This window comes from Hermetia illucens, chromosome 3 (assembly GCF_905115235.1).
Source record: "Hermetia illucens chromosome 3, iHerIll2.2.curated.20191125, whole genome shotgun sequence".
Classification (NCBI taxonomy): Eukaryota; Metazoa; Arthropoda; class Insecta; order Diptera; family Stratiomyidae; genus Hermetia; species Hermetia illucens.
The window spans coordinates 153,211,848-153,230,999 of NC_051851.1; the positions used below are offsets into that span (position 1 = coordinate 153,211,848).

The 19,152-nt window shown below is 45.6% G+C and overlaps 1 protein-coding gene across 2 annotated transcripts; it reads left to right on the forward strand.

The window, feature by feature from the left end:
- Positions 1-4,623: 4,623 nt before the first annotated feature.
- On the forward strand, positions 4,624-18,238 carry LOC119651181 (solute carrier family 12 member 9). 2 transcript variants are annotated; one of them, XM_038054610.1, is made up of 11 exons: positions 4,624-5,191; positions 5,455-5,758; positions 5,828-5,962; positions 6,018-6,358; positions 6,408-7,550; positions 7,614-7,762; positions 7,828-8,013; positions 8,072-8,257; positions 8,434-8,533; positions 16,382-16,515; positions 16,570-16,768. In XM_038054610.1, the coding sequence occupies exons 2-11, from the start codon at positions 5,485-5,487 to the stop codon at positions 16,766-16,768; spliced, it is 2,847 nt and encodes a 948-aa protein (XP_037910538.1). In that variant the 5' UTR covers positions 4,624-5,191; positions 5,455-5,484. The 2 variants fall into 2 exon arrangements, with proteins under 2 accessions (XP_037910538.1, XP_037910539.1); XM_038054611.1 differs by lacking the exon at positions 4,624-5,191 and having other exon boundaries at positions 5,485-5,758; positions 16,570-18,238.
- Positions 18,239-19,152: the final 914 nt, after the last annotated feature.

Sequence of the window (19,152 nt, forward strand, 5' to 3'; positions counted from 1 at the left end):
CAACTCCTCCATTCGTTCGACAAGACCGGTACAGCCGAAGAAATGATTAGTGATAACTGCCCTGTCATAACCGTCGACGACGACCGGAGCTTCCCTCCGGGGGACTAGCCCGACGCTCGGATCGGTGAAGCAAATGACTGTGTCAATTACATCCAAGGCTTCCAAGACGAATTCAAACTTGCTTCAGGTAAGTCTGTCTTCAAACGAAAACAAACACATTCGGGCATCTCAGACAACGAGGACCCAGCGAACAAAAACCGCTTTTATCTTCTCTCTGACAACGAACATCGCCCCAAAGCGACGCACGCACGTCCCGGAACCTCGAAATCTCCTGGCACCGCCAACTCACCGTTGGGTAAAGATAAGAATAGCTTAGCTTTTCCCCTTGATTTTTTTTGTATGGATTGACAGCCTGGGTACTGGGCCTTGTAATCAAGAACATAGACAAAAATGCCAAATTTGAAATTACCAACCTACCGGCCGACAGGCTCAAAGTTCGGCTCACTTGTCCCAATATCCATAAGAAACTAATACACCTTATTAAGATCACCAAACTGGAAGGTCATTCTTTCACGCTGAAAGAGGAGAGGAAGCCAACCCTCATCCTCAGAGGAATCTTCCCCCATGAGTTCATTCCCGAAGACGTGGCTTCGGAAATTAAGGAGTTAACGCACGTATCCTCAAACTGCGAATACGACCCCAGATGCGCGAAGTGCGTGGGTCTCCAGGGACTGCCACCGCTGGAATGTAAAAGACAACAACGAAAAGGAGTCGGCGGCGCTCCTCAAATATGCAAACTGTAGCCAACTGGGCCACCCTGCCAACTTCTCTAAGTGCCCCCGTAGACTGGAATCTATCCAGCGCAAAAAGAGAGCCAAAAGCATCCCGCACTCCTGATCTGCTTCGTTCTTCCCCCACCTTGACAGACCCTCGTCTGTTCGTGTCTCGCAGCCTAACATTCTGCCTCTTGCCAACTGGACCCCCCTCCCCCGCTGACCCCGTTTTTCGCCGCAGTGGTCAGGGGTCGAGCAAGACCCGAAACCCTTAGTCCTTTATCGCCCCCACATTCTTTCATTCCCAGGGGCTCTTTCTCCTCGCCGTGGAACACAATCTTAGACTTATATCACAACTATCTTCGTCTCCCCCTGAAGACAAACCCGAAGGGCACTTACAATTCCTCTTCAAATTTCTAGACAACCAAAGTGAAGATGCTCACACTGAACACTAATCCGCTCATTTCCAACGAGAAACATTTCGCTCTCCACAAGCTCCTCGAGGATTCTGATCCTAACCTCGCTCTCCTAAACGAAACCAGACTGGGGGAAGCCCCCAACGTAAAATTACAAGCTCCCGGTGACAGTACTTTCCGTAACGACACAGGCATACTAGTCAAAGCGGCATCAAACTGCCTGTTAGCATTAGTCAGACTTCCTGTCAGGGGTGGTGGCGTCCTCCGAGTCCTAATCGGCTCTCTCTACTTCCCGGACGGCACAGGTCGTCACCTCACTCCCATTCTGGCCAAACTCCGGGAAATCGGGACCAGTTTCGATGACTTCATCCTCAGCGGTGACCTCAACACGAGGCACGTATCTTGGAGCGACTCAGGTAATAATAAAAACGGCCTAGCAAAATCGATGGAGCTGTTCGGTCCGAACTAAATGCATCTTACAAGAAACTCCTCAAATTCATCAAACTTGGCCCACAAGTTTTCTCAATAACTAATCGATTAGCTGAAAGAAAAAAATCTTCTATTAATTTCAACCAAATCTCGATAAAAATAGGAAACCTCCAGTGTCACTCCTCTGATGAAAAAGTATCCGCCTGCGTAGACTATTTCAGCCAATTATTCAGAGGCAAATCGCCAGCGGTCCCCATCTGGAACTTAGTGGTCGCCAATACTGTCAACGATAAAAGGTTGAGCTTGGAAGGGCCTTACCTTTGCCCCTTTTCTCTCAGATGCCCGGCTGATATAGTCAAAACAGGCCCGTTCGCCTCCTTCTTTACCTCCCCAGAACTTGCAATCTCCCGGGACAGCAATAAAAAATCTTCGGGCCCCGATGGCATCTCCAACTTTGTTCTGCGGAAGCGTGCGCCTACCATCAGTGAGCGTCTCGCCATCCTCTTCAACGGCCACTTCCCGGTATCTTGGAAATCAGCCCTCCTCATACCTATCCCTAAGAAGGGCTGCTCGGGCGATCTCAACGATATGAGACCTATCTCTCTTCTTCTCAATATCGGAAAAATCTTCGAACGTGTCCTACGAAGTCACTTCAATAGATACTACTCCACTATCATTCCACTTAATCAATTCAAGACCATATCCTCAATCAATTGGAAAACAGGCATTGCACCATAGCCTACGCCTTAGATCTCGAAAAAGCATTTGATTCAATTTGGAAAGAGGGATTGCTCTACAAACTAATTCAGTCCAATTGCCCCCTCCCCTTATTCAGAATCCTCGCAGACTTCATCTCCAACAGAACCCTCCCTCCCGTAAACTTATTCCCCATGCCAACGACAACTTAGGCAGCCCTTTATCATCATCATCATCAACGGCGCAACAACCGGTATCAGGTCTAGGCCTGCCTTAATAAGGAACTCCAGACATCCCGGTTTTGCGCCGAGGTCCACCAATTCGATATCCCTAAAAGCTGTCTGGCGTCCTGACCCACGCCATCGCTCCATCTTAGGCAGGGTCTGCCTCGTCTTCTTTTTCTACCATAGATATTGCCCTTATAGACTTTCCGGGTGGGATCATCCTCATCCATGCGGATTAAGTGACCCGCCCACCGTAATCTATTGAGTCGGATTTTATCCACAACCGGACGGTCATGGTATCGCTCATAGACTTTGTCGTTATGTAGGCTGCGGAATTGTCCACCCTCATGTAGGGGGCCAAAAATTTTTCGGAGGATTCTTCTCTCGAATGCGGTCAAGAGTTCGCGAGAACCCAAGTTTCCGAGGAATACATGAGGACTGGCAAGATCATAGTCTTGTACAGTAAGAGCTTTGACCTTATGGTGAGACGTTTCGAGCGAAAGAGTCTTTGTAAACTGAAATACGCTCTGTTAGCTGACAGCAGCCCTTCACCCGCCGTTTTTCCCAAACGACAATGGTCCTCCCGCGTCAGGAGGGATTCTCTTCACTGATGACACCATCCTATATGCGAGTGGTCTCAGGCCCTCACTAGCCTTCCTCTCTCTCAATCTCCTAACCAATAGGGCCCTCACCGTTAACTCCATTAAGTCTGAGGTTATTTGCTTCAGAAACCCCAGTGGAAAGTGCCAGGAAGCAAAAACCTGCATTTACCCATTCCCAACCAAACACTCAAGCCGAAACCAAACATTAAATACCTGGGAATCTCCCTCAACAACAAACTTAAATCCAACCCTCACGTCAGATCTGCTATTGTCCCAGCTACCCTAAAAAACCTCCTCTCATCCCGGGCCCTGTTCCCTTCCCCCAAAACCCTTTTATACAAAACTCTTATTCGTTCAATCCTGACCTACGACTTCCCAGCATGGGCTACCATATCACCGAACGTAGCAGAAGCCCTCCAACGCTTTGAAAGGACGATACTCAGGAAATGCACGGCCAAATACAGAAGGTCAAACCTAAAATTTCACCAAAACTCTCCTGCACGACCTTTCCGGAGTTTGCCCCATAATTCCGCACATTATCAAGTTGCCGCGCGCTGATAAAAAAAACCTCGCTAAACGCAATGCAATGCTAGGTGAGCAGAGGTACTACATGTTAGGGCTGGCTTTCCTCTCAACCATCAGGCCTCTCCTCCCTCCTTCATCTCCTCCTTTTATCAAAGCTCCTCCCAAGACTTTCACAGAGGCTAACCACGTAAGTCCACTGTTCCGGCAGTCAATCCCCGCGCAGGTGTAGATCACCTTTCAATATTTTTCTTTACTTAGTCCAGCTTAAGACAATAGACATTAATTAGCCTGTCCAATATGTGATATCTGCAAGCAGTAACTTCTTCCCTAAATTAAGGTCCCTCCTTCTACCGATTAGGCTCCACAATACATGCCCCGCAATCCCAGAGTCCCCTTCATCTCTCCCGCCTTGGGTCACTGTCCTTGCACAGGTCCAAATCGAGTAAAAGGTAGCCCTTTCTCAGATTGCTACCACCATAGGGAAAGGACTGCGCTTAATTTTAAACCCGTCAATCAATCCTGTTCGCCGGTGCCTAAAAGCTGCTTTTTTCCCGTTTTCCAGTACGGAGTACTATTTTGTGTTATGTTTGTTTGCATGCACCACCTTACAACTTGTAACCAACTGGGCCGGATAGGCTAGCGGTATATACTTAACTAGTCACGCTTGAGCTTTTAACTTATTATTCTTTTTGTACCGCACAAGTATTTATTTTCTTTGCTCAATAAATAAATCTGAAATCTCAAATCTGAAGGATCTCAGAATGCTCGCTTTACCCAACCCAATCGAAAATTCCAATGATATAAGCTAGACATTCTGGGTCTAACGGAAGTAAGATAGGAGGGATTCTGGAGAGTACGCTTCTCCCTCGTGCGGCAAGGTGCTTTCTTCTTCTGGGAAGCCAAGCGATAGTAAACGCGAACCTGATGTCTGCCGCCCTTGGGAGACGGCTTCGGCGTGTGGATGAAACTGGATATAAAGTTGCGGCTACTCTTATCAAATGATTGTCTTCTTAATTTCTTAGATTTCGCTTCTAAAAAATCACTCGCATAATCAAAAACACGAGCTTTTTTACTTTCCCTTGTAAAATAGGTAATTAATCCAGGCGAACATGTTAAAAACTTAAAAGAAAATCGAGAAATTCCACTTCCGCCGGTTGCAGAAGTGTGTCTTTCTGAACGCTACCCTCCAAAGCAGCTGACTTTGTTCCCAACCCTGCATTTCAATATATCGTCCACTCTCTCCTCTCTCTCTGACTCAGCCGATGACATAAGTCAAGAAAACATTCATGCAAACAATAGATGGACGTCAAACGTCAGCTCTGACAGCTCACAGCTTGTGCATTCGATTCTAACAGGTTCGGAGCGGATGACGACCTTCTTGTGTGTTGTGTTTTGCTGCTCCACTTCCTCTCGGTGCAATTATCTCCCTTTGTGTTCACTTTCTCTATAAAAGACTTCCGCACTCGGCCAAAAACTCCGCCAAAGTGTCTTTCGCGGGCGGAGATCATCAACTTCCCAACATTCCAGTGAGTATCCCAAAAAAAACATGAAATTTCCAAAAATCCATTTTTGGTTGCATTCCGAGGGGGCGTAATACTGGAGCTGTGCAAGTGGCCGCTCGCCCCGCACGCGACCTTCCCATCTTCGCTGCACAACTCGCTGATTAGTCAGCTGGAGGCTTGTGGCCGTGGTGGAGGGAAGGAGCGCTCGCGGTGATGACGATGGAGCTGAAAAATTTCTAGTTCAATAGGTTGGGAGTGCTTGGGTTTCATTCAGTCTCCACTTGCAGTTAGATTACGTGAATCGTGGCTCCGGCAGCATGATAACGGAGAACGTAGACACGCGAAGCGCCAACACGGATCTGTTGGACAGCGAGACCAGCCCCATAGCGTCCCGGTCGGGAAGGATATTCCGAAGCTTCGGCGCCCTGTTCGGGCATGGACAGCGCAATGGGAACGGCGATGATGCGGACCGATATGTTGAGTTCGGAGTGAGCGATCCGGAAAGGAACGGGCGCACGCTGGGCACGTTCGCGGGGGTTTTCTGCCCCGTGGCCTTGTCTATGTTCAGCGCTTTGGTTTTCATTCGAGTTGGTAAGTTGCGGATTTTGTATTGTTTTCAGCCGCAAGTGGATTGAATAACTGAGTTCCGGGTCGTTGCAGGCTACATTGTGGGGAATGCAGGGCTGTACGTAACCCTGGCCCAGTTTGTGATTGCGTACCTGATCCTGCTGTTCACCGTCGCCTCGGTTTGTGCGATCTCAACGAATGGAGCCGTGGAAGGCGGCGGAGTGTATTGTAAGTAATCGCCCCTGAGTGTCCTCTCGTTTTCACTTCGTAACACGCTTTGCAGATATGATAAGCCGCACGCTGGGCCCCGAATTCGGAGGCTCGATTGGAACTTTATTCTTCCTGGCCAACGTCGTTGGATGCGCCATGGCGATCTCAGGTTGCACTGAAGGAATCATGGAAAACTTCGGACCCGGCGGGTACCTGGCGCACAGCGAGGAAGGGCTGCTGGCAGACAGTGCCAACTGGCGCTTCCTCTACTGCAGCTTGATCAACACTCTGATGCTGATAGTGTGCCTGATCGGTGCCTCGATGTTCGCCAAAACATCAGTCATGATCCTGGGAATAGTCACCATTTGCCTGTTCTCGACGTATATAAGCTTCTTGTCAAAAGGTGCTATGCAGGTGGGTATGTGGACCTAATCTAGAAAGTCTCGCTAAAACCCCGTTTCAGGTGCCCATCCCCGATGAGAATCATCTGGTGCAAAACGAAACAATGAAAGTCAACGGAACCTACACAGGACTCTCGTCCAACACGCTCCTCGAGAATCTCTACGAAAACTACGGTCGCGATTACACCTCTAAAGGCGCGGAAGTGAATTTCGCAACCGTGTTCGGTGTCCTGTTCGCTGGTGTGACGGGAATCATGGCTGGCGCTAACATGTCGGGTGAATTGAAGAATCCATCGAGAAGCATCCCGTCCGGCACTCTCTCCGCGGTGGCGTTTACCTTCTGCTGCTACATTATTCTGTCAGTTCTCATGGCTGCAACTACGAGCAGCTTCCTCCTCAAGAATGACTACTTGTTCCTGATGCCGGTTAACATCTGGCCGCCATTTACAGCCATTGGCATCCTCACTGCAACTTTCTCCACCGGACTCAGCAATTTGATAGGTTCGAGCCGAATCCTTGAAGCTTTGGCCAAAGATTTGGTATTTGGAAAGTTACTTCGCTTTGTCATCCGCGGAACATGGAAAGGCAACCCGATTGCCGCCGTCGTGACCAGTTGGGTGCTCGTGGAAATCATCCTCCTAATGGGATCCTTGAATTCCATCGCCCAAATTAACTCCGTTCTGTTCATGCTGTCGTACTTAGCCACCAACCTTGCTTGCCTCGGAATCGAGATGACAGGCGCCCCCAATTTTCGCCCCACATTCAAGTTCTTCACATGGCACACGTGCTTCATCGGTTTGCTCGGAACTCTTGTGATGATGTTCGTCATCAACCCGATTTACGCGTCCTCAAGTATCATTCTCTGCTTGATTTTAGTCATAGCCTTGCATATCTTCTCGCCAGCATCGCAGGGAACGCAATGGGGCTCAATTTCGCAAGCTTTGATGTTCCATCAGGTGCGGAAGTATCTGCTAATGTTGGACTCGCGCAAGGATCACGTTAAATTCTGGCGTCCTCAAATGCTTTTGCTGGTTTCGAGCCCCCGGTCGTGTTGTCCCTTGATCGATTTCGTGAACGACATGAAGAAGAGCGGGCTCTACGTCATCGGACACGTCCAAATCGGAGACTTCACAAACGTTGATCGCAACAACGAAATGATTGTCGAGGACACAAATCATTGGCTGTCGCTGATAGACCATTTAAGGGTAAACAAAACTAATCCGAAAACCTAAAAATCGTTTTTCAGACTCAAATCCCTTCCTCTACAGGTAAAAGCCTTCGCCGAAGTAACTCTAGCGAATTCAATCCGCGAAGGTGTCCAGCACCTAATGCGCCTGTCCGGCATTGGAGCCATGAAGCCAAACACAATCATCCTAGGCTTCTATGATGCCGAGGTTATCCGTGATTTCTTTGAAATGTACGCTGAGCGCTTACTCTTCTCTCAATTTTCCTAACAAAATCTAATTTTAAACATTTTTCCAGCGAGGGATCGCCGTACAACACGACAAAGTTCAATGAGCGCGGTCAGCGACTCTTCTCTGTGCGTCGCAACGAGAAGCATCTAAGCGCGCAAGAATATGTGGCCATAATTTACGATACGCTGCGGATGAACAAGAACGTTTGCTTGTGTCGGCACTTCCATCGATACGATAAGCATTTTATTGCCAAGTACGATTGGGACTTTGAGTGGAAGAGAAATATTGACCGATTTTTGTTGATTTTTCAGGAGTAATCACATCAAGTACATCGACGTCTGGCCGATTAATGTTTTTGAGCCGAAGAATGAAGATCCATTCGATACGGTCTCGTTGTTTATGATGCAGCTGGCGTGCATAATTAATATGCTCAAGAATTGGAAGCGATTGACCTTGAGGATTTTCTTGTGCGAGTCTGGAAACTCGGGTGTTGTAAGGTGAGCCTGTTTTCGGTTTGGGAAAATTGCCTACTCCTCCCTCTTTCCTCCTTACTAGTAACAAACTCAAGGATTTCACCGCGAAAACTCAATTTCCCTCCTAATTCCTTCTAAACTCCAGCCTTCTCTCCACTCCTTCATAATCCTTATTTGAAAATTTTCCTTTCTCGTTTCAGTTCATTCAATTTGAGTGGTGCACAGAGTGTGGAGCAATTCTCCCGGCAGAAACTGGAAAGAACTCTGAAGCAATTGCGGATCAATGCAGATATCCATGAGGTATGTTTGCTACTTATTGCAAATAGGTTGAATTTGCACAGCTGAGTGGAAATTTATTGTGAAAATTCGTAGTAAATTTACCTAGCATGACGCCAGATAATGCGGAAGGGTAGAAACCATTTTTTTCGTTTGAATAGTAAATGAAAATAACACCTTTGGGCTTGGATTGTGGCAAGTAGTGCATGCTTGTGGTGTGTATTTTATTTGCTTCGAACGTGGTTAAACGATTAGAATTAAGCCGGAAACCGCTTTGACAATCGGAGCCTGCTTTAATTTACTACCGCCAATTTTTCTAAGGTTTTAATGAGAACCCAACGTCACACAGCCCTAATAAAAGCTACAGCGATCAATAGGAAAACCGCACGTTGCGTGTCAACAGAGGACCAGGTCGTAATCACTTGGTTACGTACCGGTTGTTAGTGGCTGATCTTATGGATCATTGTGCATCACATGCTTATAAGTTATTCACTTGTTTTCAATCGATTTGGATAAGGCTCTCGTCAGCATTGATTGGACTTATCCGTGCCTGCATGCAGGACAAATCCGGGCTGGGAATTATTGAAGTAACTTTCTTGTGCTACTGTAGATATGCCTTTACCTACTTGGTACAAATAATTACAGAGCTGCGAGGTACGCTGCTGATAACTTAAGGTAGTAAGTGCTGTAGTTCCGGTGAGCGGACTTCAGCTGCTTGGAAAAGAATCTCAACGAATGTCAGATTTGGTTCACCTTTTGGTGAAGGGTTGCACCTACGGTGATGTCTCAAGCATCGACAAATACAGCTAAGAGTGCATCTTGCTCAGGAAATGCCAGAAGTGTAACTTTTAGCTGGTTGGTGGTCTCAAATGCTTGGATAGCCTCTGGGGACCATGTTTCCTGGAAGAAAGGACTGTCCAAGGAGATCTACCAGTCCTCACCAGAAAGTGGACACAAACTTCAAATTCCCCAGGGGTTGGAACACTGGCTTCGTATGACGAAATGGCGGAGGTGGCTTTAATTTGGACACAACCTCTCGTAGAAGGCGCAACAATTCAGTCTCTCCAAGGCCGTCTCTTTTGTTGACGATCAGGTCCTACACCGCTCAGCAGGACTGACAGCAAATTCTTCACGGCCGAAATCTGCGACCAGGACGGCTGATAACACGCCATAATCTCTACCTTCAGCGTCCGATGCCAACGTTCTAACATTCCATAGTAAAAGAGCAGCATGGCTTCGTTAAACGTAGGTCCACTACCTACAACCTGCTTGACTTTACCAACTTTGTCGCCAAATGTCTAAATTCACGACAAGAAGTGCATACCATTTACACTGACTTCGCTAAAGCCTTCTACATTGTAAATCACAAGATACTTCTATCCAAACTCTCGTCTCTAAACGTTCCCATACCACTTGTTTTATGGTTTGCCTCTTACCTTACCAACCGATTCTGCCGCGTCTCTTCTGACGGCTGTACTTCCCGCTCCTTCTCCCTCTTCTCTGTCGTCCCACAGGGATCTATTCTACGTCCTTTGTTGTTTTTATTTTTTATTGACGGCCTTCCCCCCTCCTTACTTGTGCCTGTTTGCTCTATGCAGACGACCTTAAGCTATTTTCCGCTATATCGTCGCCTATGGACTGTGTTTTTCTTCAATCTAACCTGAACATTCTGGTTCGTTGGTGCTCGACTAATGGTTTAGCGCTAAACGTCAGAAAGTGTCACTCTATTTGCTACTCCCTAAAATCCTTCAGAGGTATTGTCTCAGACCACCGCGTAAACAGATCAACGATCGTTAGGCAATACTTGTAGCCGTGCGAGTTTCGCAAAGGGCTTATAATGTCGAGATATATAGTGTGGAAGCGCCTTGTCGACCTAGGGAATACACCTACTTCCTAGCATGTTCTAATGACTTGATACCTTTGGGATATGATGCCCAAGAGTTCACGTCCTTGTTCATTGTCGGCCAGAAACTGGCTGATGTAGGCTAAGTTTCGAAATTGACGAGGCAACGCTTTGTTGGGCTTCTGTAAATTTTGGAGGCTGATGGTCCATGAACACCGTGAGCCGCCTGCTTTGAAGGAAAAACCGGAAGGGCTAGTAATTCACAATCATAGGCGTTGTAATTCCATTGAGCGGGATTCAACTGTTTTGAGAAGAACCCAATGGTTGCCCGCTTTGGTTCACCAACTGGTGAGGAGCAGCGCCTACTACTGTGTCTGATGATGCCTGGTGATGAGCGGCTTTGGGTAGGAAACGACGATAGAAAATTACCATGCCCAAAAATCTTCTAAGGCCTTTGAACGTTTTTGGCAGCAGAGAGCTCGCAATCGCTTGCACCTTGTCTGGGTCGGGTTAAATGCCGTCGTGATAGAATTTCACCTGCTGTTGGAGAAATACACATTTGAGAAGAATTAGGCCGTTTTCAAGGGGGCGTTTAAAAATGAACTCGAGATGTGCCAAATGCTCGGACTCGGTGGAAGATGCAACCAAAACATCCAAGCGAAGTCTGGATCTAATATGGGGACACTGACGTAAGGTAAAATGAAGCGACACAAAAAGCTTGGCCTTCTTACTTACGGACAGGCGCCTGATGAGCTGGTCCTTCAGCCGGTCGGCGGCGAGTGCATCGGATTCCTCTTCCAGGTCGACGATAGAGTGTCGAAAGTCGTGATTGAATGGAACATAATGTGTCCGTCTGGAGTCGTCTGAACTATTAGATGTCTGTCATCGCAACAAGGCCTCCATTCGCCATCGGGTTTAAGGACGATATAATGTTGTGAAGACCAACAGGCTTGCAAATAAACTGTTTAAGAAGTTCTTCGATTTTTTCCGCGCAACTACGCGCGATGGTAATGGATATACCTTAGAAAAGATAGTAATATTGGTGTCGTGCTCAATTTCATGCTTAGCTGGCTCACAGAAACTACGCTCGGTGGTGATGTTACGCGATGCGCGAATGCGCGGGTCGGAAATTTCTTCAAAATCGATAGAAAGAGTGCTGTCCTAATCATCATCAACGGCACAATAACCGGTATCCGGTCTAGGCCTGCTTTTATAAAGAACTGCAGACACCCTGGTCTTGCGCCGAGGTCCACCAATTCGATATCCCTAAAAGCTGTCTTCTGGCGTCCTAACCTAAACCCGCACATCACGTGTCAATAGAGGACCATGCCGCAGTGGCTTGATTACGTACTGGTTGTTAGTGGCTGATCTTATAGGCATTACATGCTTTTAAGTTATTCACTTGTTTTCAATCGATTTGGATAAGGCTTTCGTCAGCATTGATTGAACTTCTCCGTCCCTGCGCCCTGCATGCAGGGCCGTAGAGAGTAAATCCGGGCCCGGATTTTACTCATTTGGTACAAATAATTACAGAGCGTAGAAAAGAAGCTCAACGGATGCCAGATTTGGTTCACATTTTGGTGAAAGGTTGCACCTACGGTGATGTCTGAAGCATTGACGAATACGGTTAGGAGTGCATCTTGCTGAGGAAATACCAGAAAATAGCTTTTACCAGCTGATGCTTGGTCGTCTCAAATGTCTCTGGGGACACCACAATCCCGCCTGATTAATTTTCGGCCCAGCCATGTAAATGACGATCAGTTGATGGTGGGCGTATTTGTGCAAGAAAATTTAACATACCCAAGAATCTTCTCAGATTCTTTATTGTTTTCGGACGCGGGAAACTCAAAATCGCTTGAGTGGGTCCGGCTGTATGCTTTCAGGGGTAATCAGGTTGTGGAGAAATATCACCTGCGCATGCAAGAATTTGCATTTCTCAACGTTGAGTACTACACCGGGCTCAAGGAGACGTTGCAAATGCACTAAAGGCTCTCTAAATTCTCGGACTCAGAAAAAGACGCGATCGAAACATTAAAATAAACAAAGAAATATTAGCGACTTCGCATCACAGAGTGGATGAACTCAGAGAAACTACGCTCGGTAGTGATGTTACGCGATGCGCGAATACGTGGAAAATTTCTTCAAAATCAATAGAAAGAGTGCTATCCTGATCATTAGCGGCGCAACAATCGATATTCGGTCTAGGCCTGCCTTTGTAAGGAACTGCAGGCATCCCGGTCTTGCGCCGAGGTCCACCAATTCGATATCTCTAAAAGCTGTCTGGCGTCCTGACATACGCCATCGCTCCATCTCATGCAGAGTCTGCCTCGTCTTCTTTTTCTACCATAGATATTGCCCTTATAGGTTTTCCGAGCATACGGATTAGATGACCCGCCCACCGCAGCCTGTTAAGGCGGGTTTTTCCACAACTAGACTTTCGTAGTATCGTTCATAGATTTCGACGTTATGTAGGCTACGGAATCTTCCATCCTCATGTAGAGGACCAAAAATTCTTCTCTTGAACCCGGCCAAGAGTTTGCAATTTTTCTAAGAGCTTTGACCCTATTGTAAGACGTTTTGAGCGAAACAGTTTTTGCAAGCGAAGTAGACTGTTGGCTGGCAACAACCGTGCGTGGATTTCATCGTCATAGCTGTTATCGATTGTGATTTTCGACCCTAGGTAGGAGAAAGGTCTAAAAGTTGTAATCTCCTATCTACATTATTTTCGGTTGACCAGCGCGATTCAATGTTGTTCGTTCTTTGGTTTTTTCGCCCTGACGTTGCCACCATGTACTTCGTCTTGCCTTCATTAATGTGCAGCCCGAAATCTCACGCCACCTGCCCGATTCGGATGAATGTATACTGTCCATTTAGGGTCGTTCTTCCCATGATGACCATATAGTCAGCATATGCCAGTAGTTGGGTAGACTTAAAGAGGATCGTGCCCCTTGAATCGACTTCTCCATCGCGAAGTACTTTCTCCAGGGCGAGGTTAAAGAGGATGCATGATAGGACATTTCCTTGTCTTAAATCGTTGTTGATGTTGAATGGTCTCGAGAGTGATCCTGTTGCTTTTATCTCGCCTCGCACATTGGTCAGGGTCAGCCTAATTCTTCTTCTTCTTAATTCACCATCATCATAAATGGCGTAAGAACCGGTATCCGGTCTTGGCCTGCCTTAATAAGGAACTCCAGACATCCCGGTTTTGCGCCGGGGTCCACCAATTCGATATCCCTAAAAGCTGTCCGGCGTCCTGACCTACGCCATCGTTCCATCTCGGGCAGGGTCTGCCTCGTCTTCTTTTTCTTGACCTGCCCACTACAACCTGTTGAGCGGATTTTATCCACAACCAGACGGTCGTGGTATCGCTCATCGATTTCGTCGTTATGTAGGCTACGGAATCGTCCATCCTCATGTAAGAGGTCAAAAATTCTTCGGAGGATTCTTCTCTCGAACGCGGCCAAGAGTTCACAATTCTTCTTGTTAAGAACCCAAGTCTCCGAGGAATACATGAGGACTGGCAAGATCATTGTCTTGTACAGTAAAAGCTTTGACCCTATGGTGAAACGTTTCGAGCGGAACAGTTTTTGTAAGCTAAAATAGGCTCTGTTGGCTGACAACAACCGTGCGCGGATTTCCTCATCGTAACTATTATGTTGGACCCTAGATAGGAGAAATTATCAACGGTCTGAAAGTTGTATTCTCCTATCCTTATTCTTCCTGTTTGACCAATGCGGTTTGATGTTGTTGATTGGTTGGTTTTCGATGCTGACGTTGCCACCATATACTTTGTCTTGCCTTCATTGTTGTGCAGTCCAAGATCTCGCGCCGCCTACTCGATCTGGATGAAGGCAGTTTGTACGTCTCGGTAGGTTCTTCCCATGATGTCGATATCGTCAGCATAGGCCAGTACTTGGGTGGACTTAAAGAGGATCGTACCTCTTGCATTTACCTCAGCATCACGGATCACTTTCTCGAGGGCCAGGTTAAAGAGGACGCATGATAGGGCATCCCCTTGTCGTAGACCGTTGTTGATGTCGAATGGTTTTGAGAGTGATCCTGCTGCTTTTATCTGGCCTCGCACATTGGTCAGGGTCAGCCTAGTCAGTCTTATCAATTTCATCGGGATACCGAATTCTTTCGTGGCCGTGTACAGTTTTACCCTGGCTATGCTATCATAGGCGGCTTTAAAGTCGATGAAAATATGGTGCAACTGATATCCATATTCCAACAGTTTTCCCATCGCTTGCCGCAGAGAGAAAATTTGATCTGTTGCTGATTTGCCTGGAGTGAAGCCTCTTTGGTATAGGTCAATGATGTTCTGGACGTAAGGGAGCTATCCGGTCTAGCAAGATAGAGGAGAATATCTTATAGATGGTACTCAGCAACGTGATACCTCTATAATTGCTACACTGCGTGGCATCTCCCTTTTTATATATGAGGCAGATAATGCCTCTTTGCCAGTTGTCAGGCATTGATTCGCTGTCCCACACCTTGCGCACAAGTTGATGAACCACTTGGTGTAATTGGTCGCCTCCATATGTAACAAATTCGGCTGTAATTCCATCGACTCCTGGCGACTTATGATTTTTAAGCCAATGAATTGCATGGACTGTTTCTTCCATACTTGGTGGTGGCAGTATTTCTCCGTCGTCTTCAGTTGGTAGGACCTCCAACTCGCCGATGTTCGGGTTGTTCAGTAGTTCATCAAAGTATTCAACCCATTGCTCCAATATGCCCTTTCTGTCGGAAATCAGATTTCCCTCTTTGTCTCAGCAGGATGAACATCGAGGTGTGTAAAGCTTCATCCTGCTGACTTGTTGGTAAAACTTCAGCATCTGGGACGGTTGCTCCCTGTACTTTTCGAGTTCACCGACCTTTTGGTTCTCCCAGGCTTCCTTTTTCCGTCTGTGAAGTCGCTTCTCCGCTCGACGGAGTTCGTGATAAGTCTCTGCGCGTGCCCACGTTCTTTGAGAATGCAGCATTCTTCCGTTCCGTTGTTAGCTTACATTCATCGTCAAACCAGCCGTTCCGACTCTTTGCGGCTGGGGTCAAGTATATTTGTCGCCGTATTTATGACAACGTTCTTCAGGTGATTGTGAAGAATATTTTTTGATGCTTCATCTCCAAGATCACTGTTGGCTGCGATTATTGCGGCATCCATTTTACTCTTATAGGTATTGCGGAGGGCTGTATTGTGGATGGCTTCAGTGTTGACTCTCACCTGATTGTCAGAGGGGATTCTGGACGGTGTGGTTATTCGAGCTCGGAGCACCATGCCAACGAGATAGTGATCCGAGGATATGTTGGTCCCCCCTATATATTCTGACATTCGTCTGAGAGGGGGCGGCGTTCGATCAGCACGGGGTCAATTTGTTTGAAAGTGGCCCCGTCTGGAGAGGCCCGCGTATGTTTGTGGACGGCTTTCCGCGCAAACCAGGTACTTCCAACAACCATATACTGCTAATTGAATAATCCGCAGTCCGTTATCGTTGGTATTCCTATGTAAGCTATGGGAGCCAACGTATCGCGTGAATATGGGCTCCGTTCCTACTTGGCTATTAGGGAGGGTTCGTTCTACTGCCTCGTAAAAGGTATCCTTCTCCGACTCCGGTAACGCTGTTACATCAGCCCTCTATTGGAACAGGGTATCGGCTAGCTGCTTGGCAGCTTCATCTCTGTACAGTAGCCCTACCGAACCCCAAACCTGGAGGGCCAGTTGGTACAATTTGTCCCGTTTTTAGACGCGGGAGACTCGCATTCATCCTTCTCCGTCTGCAGCTTTTCGTTAGGAAAGAGCTGGCAGCGGTCACCACGTGGAGGTGGAGATAGGGTTTGGTAGTAGAGCCGCTTGTATTGGTTCAGTAGGCGTTTTCTAGGTTTTATGCTCCATCGTGGGTACCAATCCACGTTTCGCCCTGGGACCTATACTACCCTTTGATCACCAGGAGTTTCTTTATTTTAATTTAAGTGTTAGAGATACTGCTGTACACGGTTGCCTCTAATAAAGACATAACTTTCATCCACAGATCGACGAATGGAACAAGAATTCAGAATTCATGCGACAAGCAGCAATTCTAAAACAATTCACGATAAACGCCGATCCAAACGTGGAGACCATCACCGAGGAGAATTTGAACAGATCACGGCTTTATATGCAACGGTAATAATTGTTAAATAGACGAAATATCTAAGCCTCATTTATTTCCCTACACAGAGTCAACCAGATCATCCGGCAACGCTCCGATCAAACCGCAGTCTCATTCATTTACCTCGCAGCACCACCGCGAATTGATTCGCCAACATGGGAACGTGACAGCCTCCAATATCTGGAGCTTTTAACAGAACTCACCTCAGATCTTCCACCAACAATTTTAGTTCATGGAATAAATACTGTAACCTCTACAACGCTGTAATGATAATGCGAAACGAGGGGGTAGATTTCTTTTTATTATTTATTTAACACTGAACAGAGAGTCCGACGGATTATAAGTGATACAAGGTCGACTACGTAATACGAAAGAATCTGCATTGACATCAATATCACTCTTAGGAAAATAGGTTCAATGAATAAGTTTCGATCGAAAGTGTTTTATGTGTTGATAATTCGTTTTAATTTTAGTTTATTTATTGTGTTTTGTGTTGTAGAGTGTTCTCTGAGTTACAAACTCATCTTGAGGTTCCTTTTAATACTGCTCAACGTTATATTTTGCTCCTTCCATGGCTGCCTTCATATGTAAGTGAGATTTAGTTCATTCATCAGCTTTCGATTGAAACTTATTTACATCTCAAGCGTGCATGTACTATAATTCCTATCTATCACCACCAATTGCAAACACCACCACATACTTTCTACCATTCTATAAAAATGTGATTTAATACCATGTGAGAAAATGAACAAACTAGTAAAATCGTGTAATGTTTAGATGCGTAACATTTAATGGAAGTTTATTTATAAACAAACAAAAAAAACTATTAAACTATTGTATCGGAAAGGACACTACTATTAAACCTGTATGTTATCATTAGGCTAGGAAAATCCCAAGTTGGATAACAAAAAAAAAGTGATAACTCAGCTTTTATTTATTTAATTACTTTGGAACAATAATACTTTGAATATCATGACCATTTAATTTTATTGTTTTTATCGGGGATGATTGGGCTGGTCGTTGCATTCTATGGGATTGGGGCAAGACCGGAAGGCTTTAATTTCACGATTAATTGATTTTCTTATCTAACTAAGTTGGGCGTATAAGCTTACAGCGAACCAAGGGTTGACTGTTGAACTATTTTAAAATTTTAGACAAATGAAAAAGAGACATATCTAATAAATTCATACAAAACAAAAACATCCTCGTGTTCAAATGTTATATATTTTTCCAAAACTAGATGAATTGTGAGTTGAAAAGCCAAAAAACCCTCTTCATTTGAAAATCAGAATGCATAGCTTTCGAAAAAAAATGTTCAGTGACTTTCCCAGATCGAAATTAACCATTTAAACACAAGCTTTAAATAATTAACCACGTTCCAGTTGAAGCATCTGAAGTGAAATCTCATCTTCGTCAGGCCTAGAACAATAGGAGTCAGACATTGCAAGTGTTGCGATGGCCACCCATAGAACGTATTCAGTTTTGTTAGTCTACACATGGGAACGGTTCATTAAGGAACAATATGTTGAATAGATAATAAAATCCTGTAATATTTTCTCATTATAAAACCATTTTTTTACACAAAGTATTAAAACTTTTAGTTCTCAAGTAATTTCAAAAGCTTCTCAAGAAAATTCTAATATATTTTCTAAAATGCTAATTGAAATATAAATTGAATATTAATATGAAAATTGAAATAGTATTTTTAAGACAAAGGAATATATATAATATATTTAAAATTAAAATATATTTTAGAGATTGAAAAAAAAACGGTCTTATTTCATTCTTCTTGAAAAATTCGTAGAGAAGACTGATTATCCAATGATAACAGAAGGATATGGTCATCTAAATGGCGCTAACTATTGGAGACTTAAACGAAAACTTAAATTCTGAAGAGTGCCCTGAATGGTTAGTTATGAAGCAATCAAAGAGCTGATTGAACATGGCTGATCTAACCGACAAACCCATGCAAAAATACGCTCCATTTCCAAATTATTCTAATCATCATTATCAACGGCGCAACAACCGGTATCCGGTCTAGGCCTGCTTTAATAAATAACTTTTGCGCCGAGGTCCACCAATTCGATATCTCCAAAAGCTGTCTGGCGTCCTGACCTACGCCATCGCTCCATCTTAGGCAGGGTCTACCTCGTCTTCTTTTTCTACCATAGATATTGCCCTTATAGACTTTCCGGGCGGGATCATCCTCATCCATACGGATTAAATGACCCGCCCACCGTAACCTATTGAGCCGAATTTTATCCACAACGGGACGGTCATGATATCGCTCATAGATTTCGTCGTTGCGTAGGCTACGGAATCGTCCATCTTCATGTAGGGGGGCAAAAATTCATCGGAGGATTCTTCTCTCAAACGCGATTAGGAGTTCGCTAAGAACCCAACTCTCCGAGGAATACATGAGGACTGGCAAAATCATTGTCATGTACAGCTTTGACCGTATAGTGAGACATTTCGAAAGGAACAGTTTTTGTAAGCTGAAATAGGCTCTGTTGGTTGCTAACAATCGTGCGCGGATTTCATCGTCGTAGCTGTTATTGGTTGTGATTGTCGACCCTAGATAGGGGAAATTATCAACGGTCTCAAAGTTGAAGTCTTTTATCTTTATTCTTCCCGTTTGACCAGTGCGGTTT

Excerpts from the sequence above, each read along its gene's own strand:
- LOC119651181 (XM_038054610.1), top strand. The coding sequence starts at position 5,485 with ATGATAACGGAGAACGTAGACACGCGAAGCGCCAACACGGATCTGTTG. Across the intron at positions 8,014-8,071 it reads GATAAGCATTTTATTGCCAA|GAGTAATCACATCAAGTACA; the intron begins GTACGATTGGGA and ends TTGATTTTTCAG. Across the intron at positions 8,534-16,381 it reads TCAATGCAGATATCCATGAG|ATCGACGAATGGAACAAGAA; the intron begins GTATGTTTGCTA and ends TTTCATCCACAG.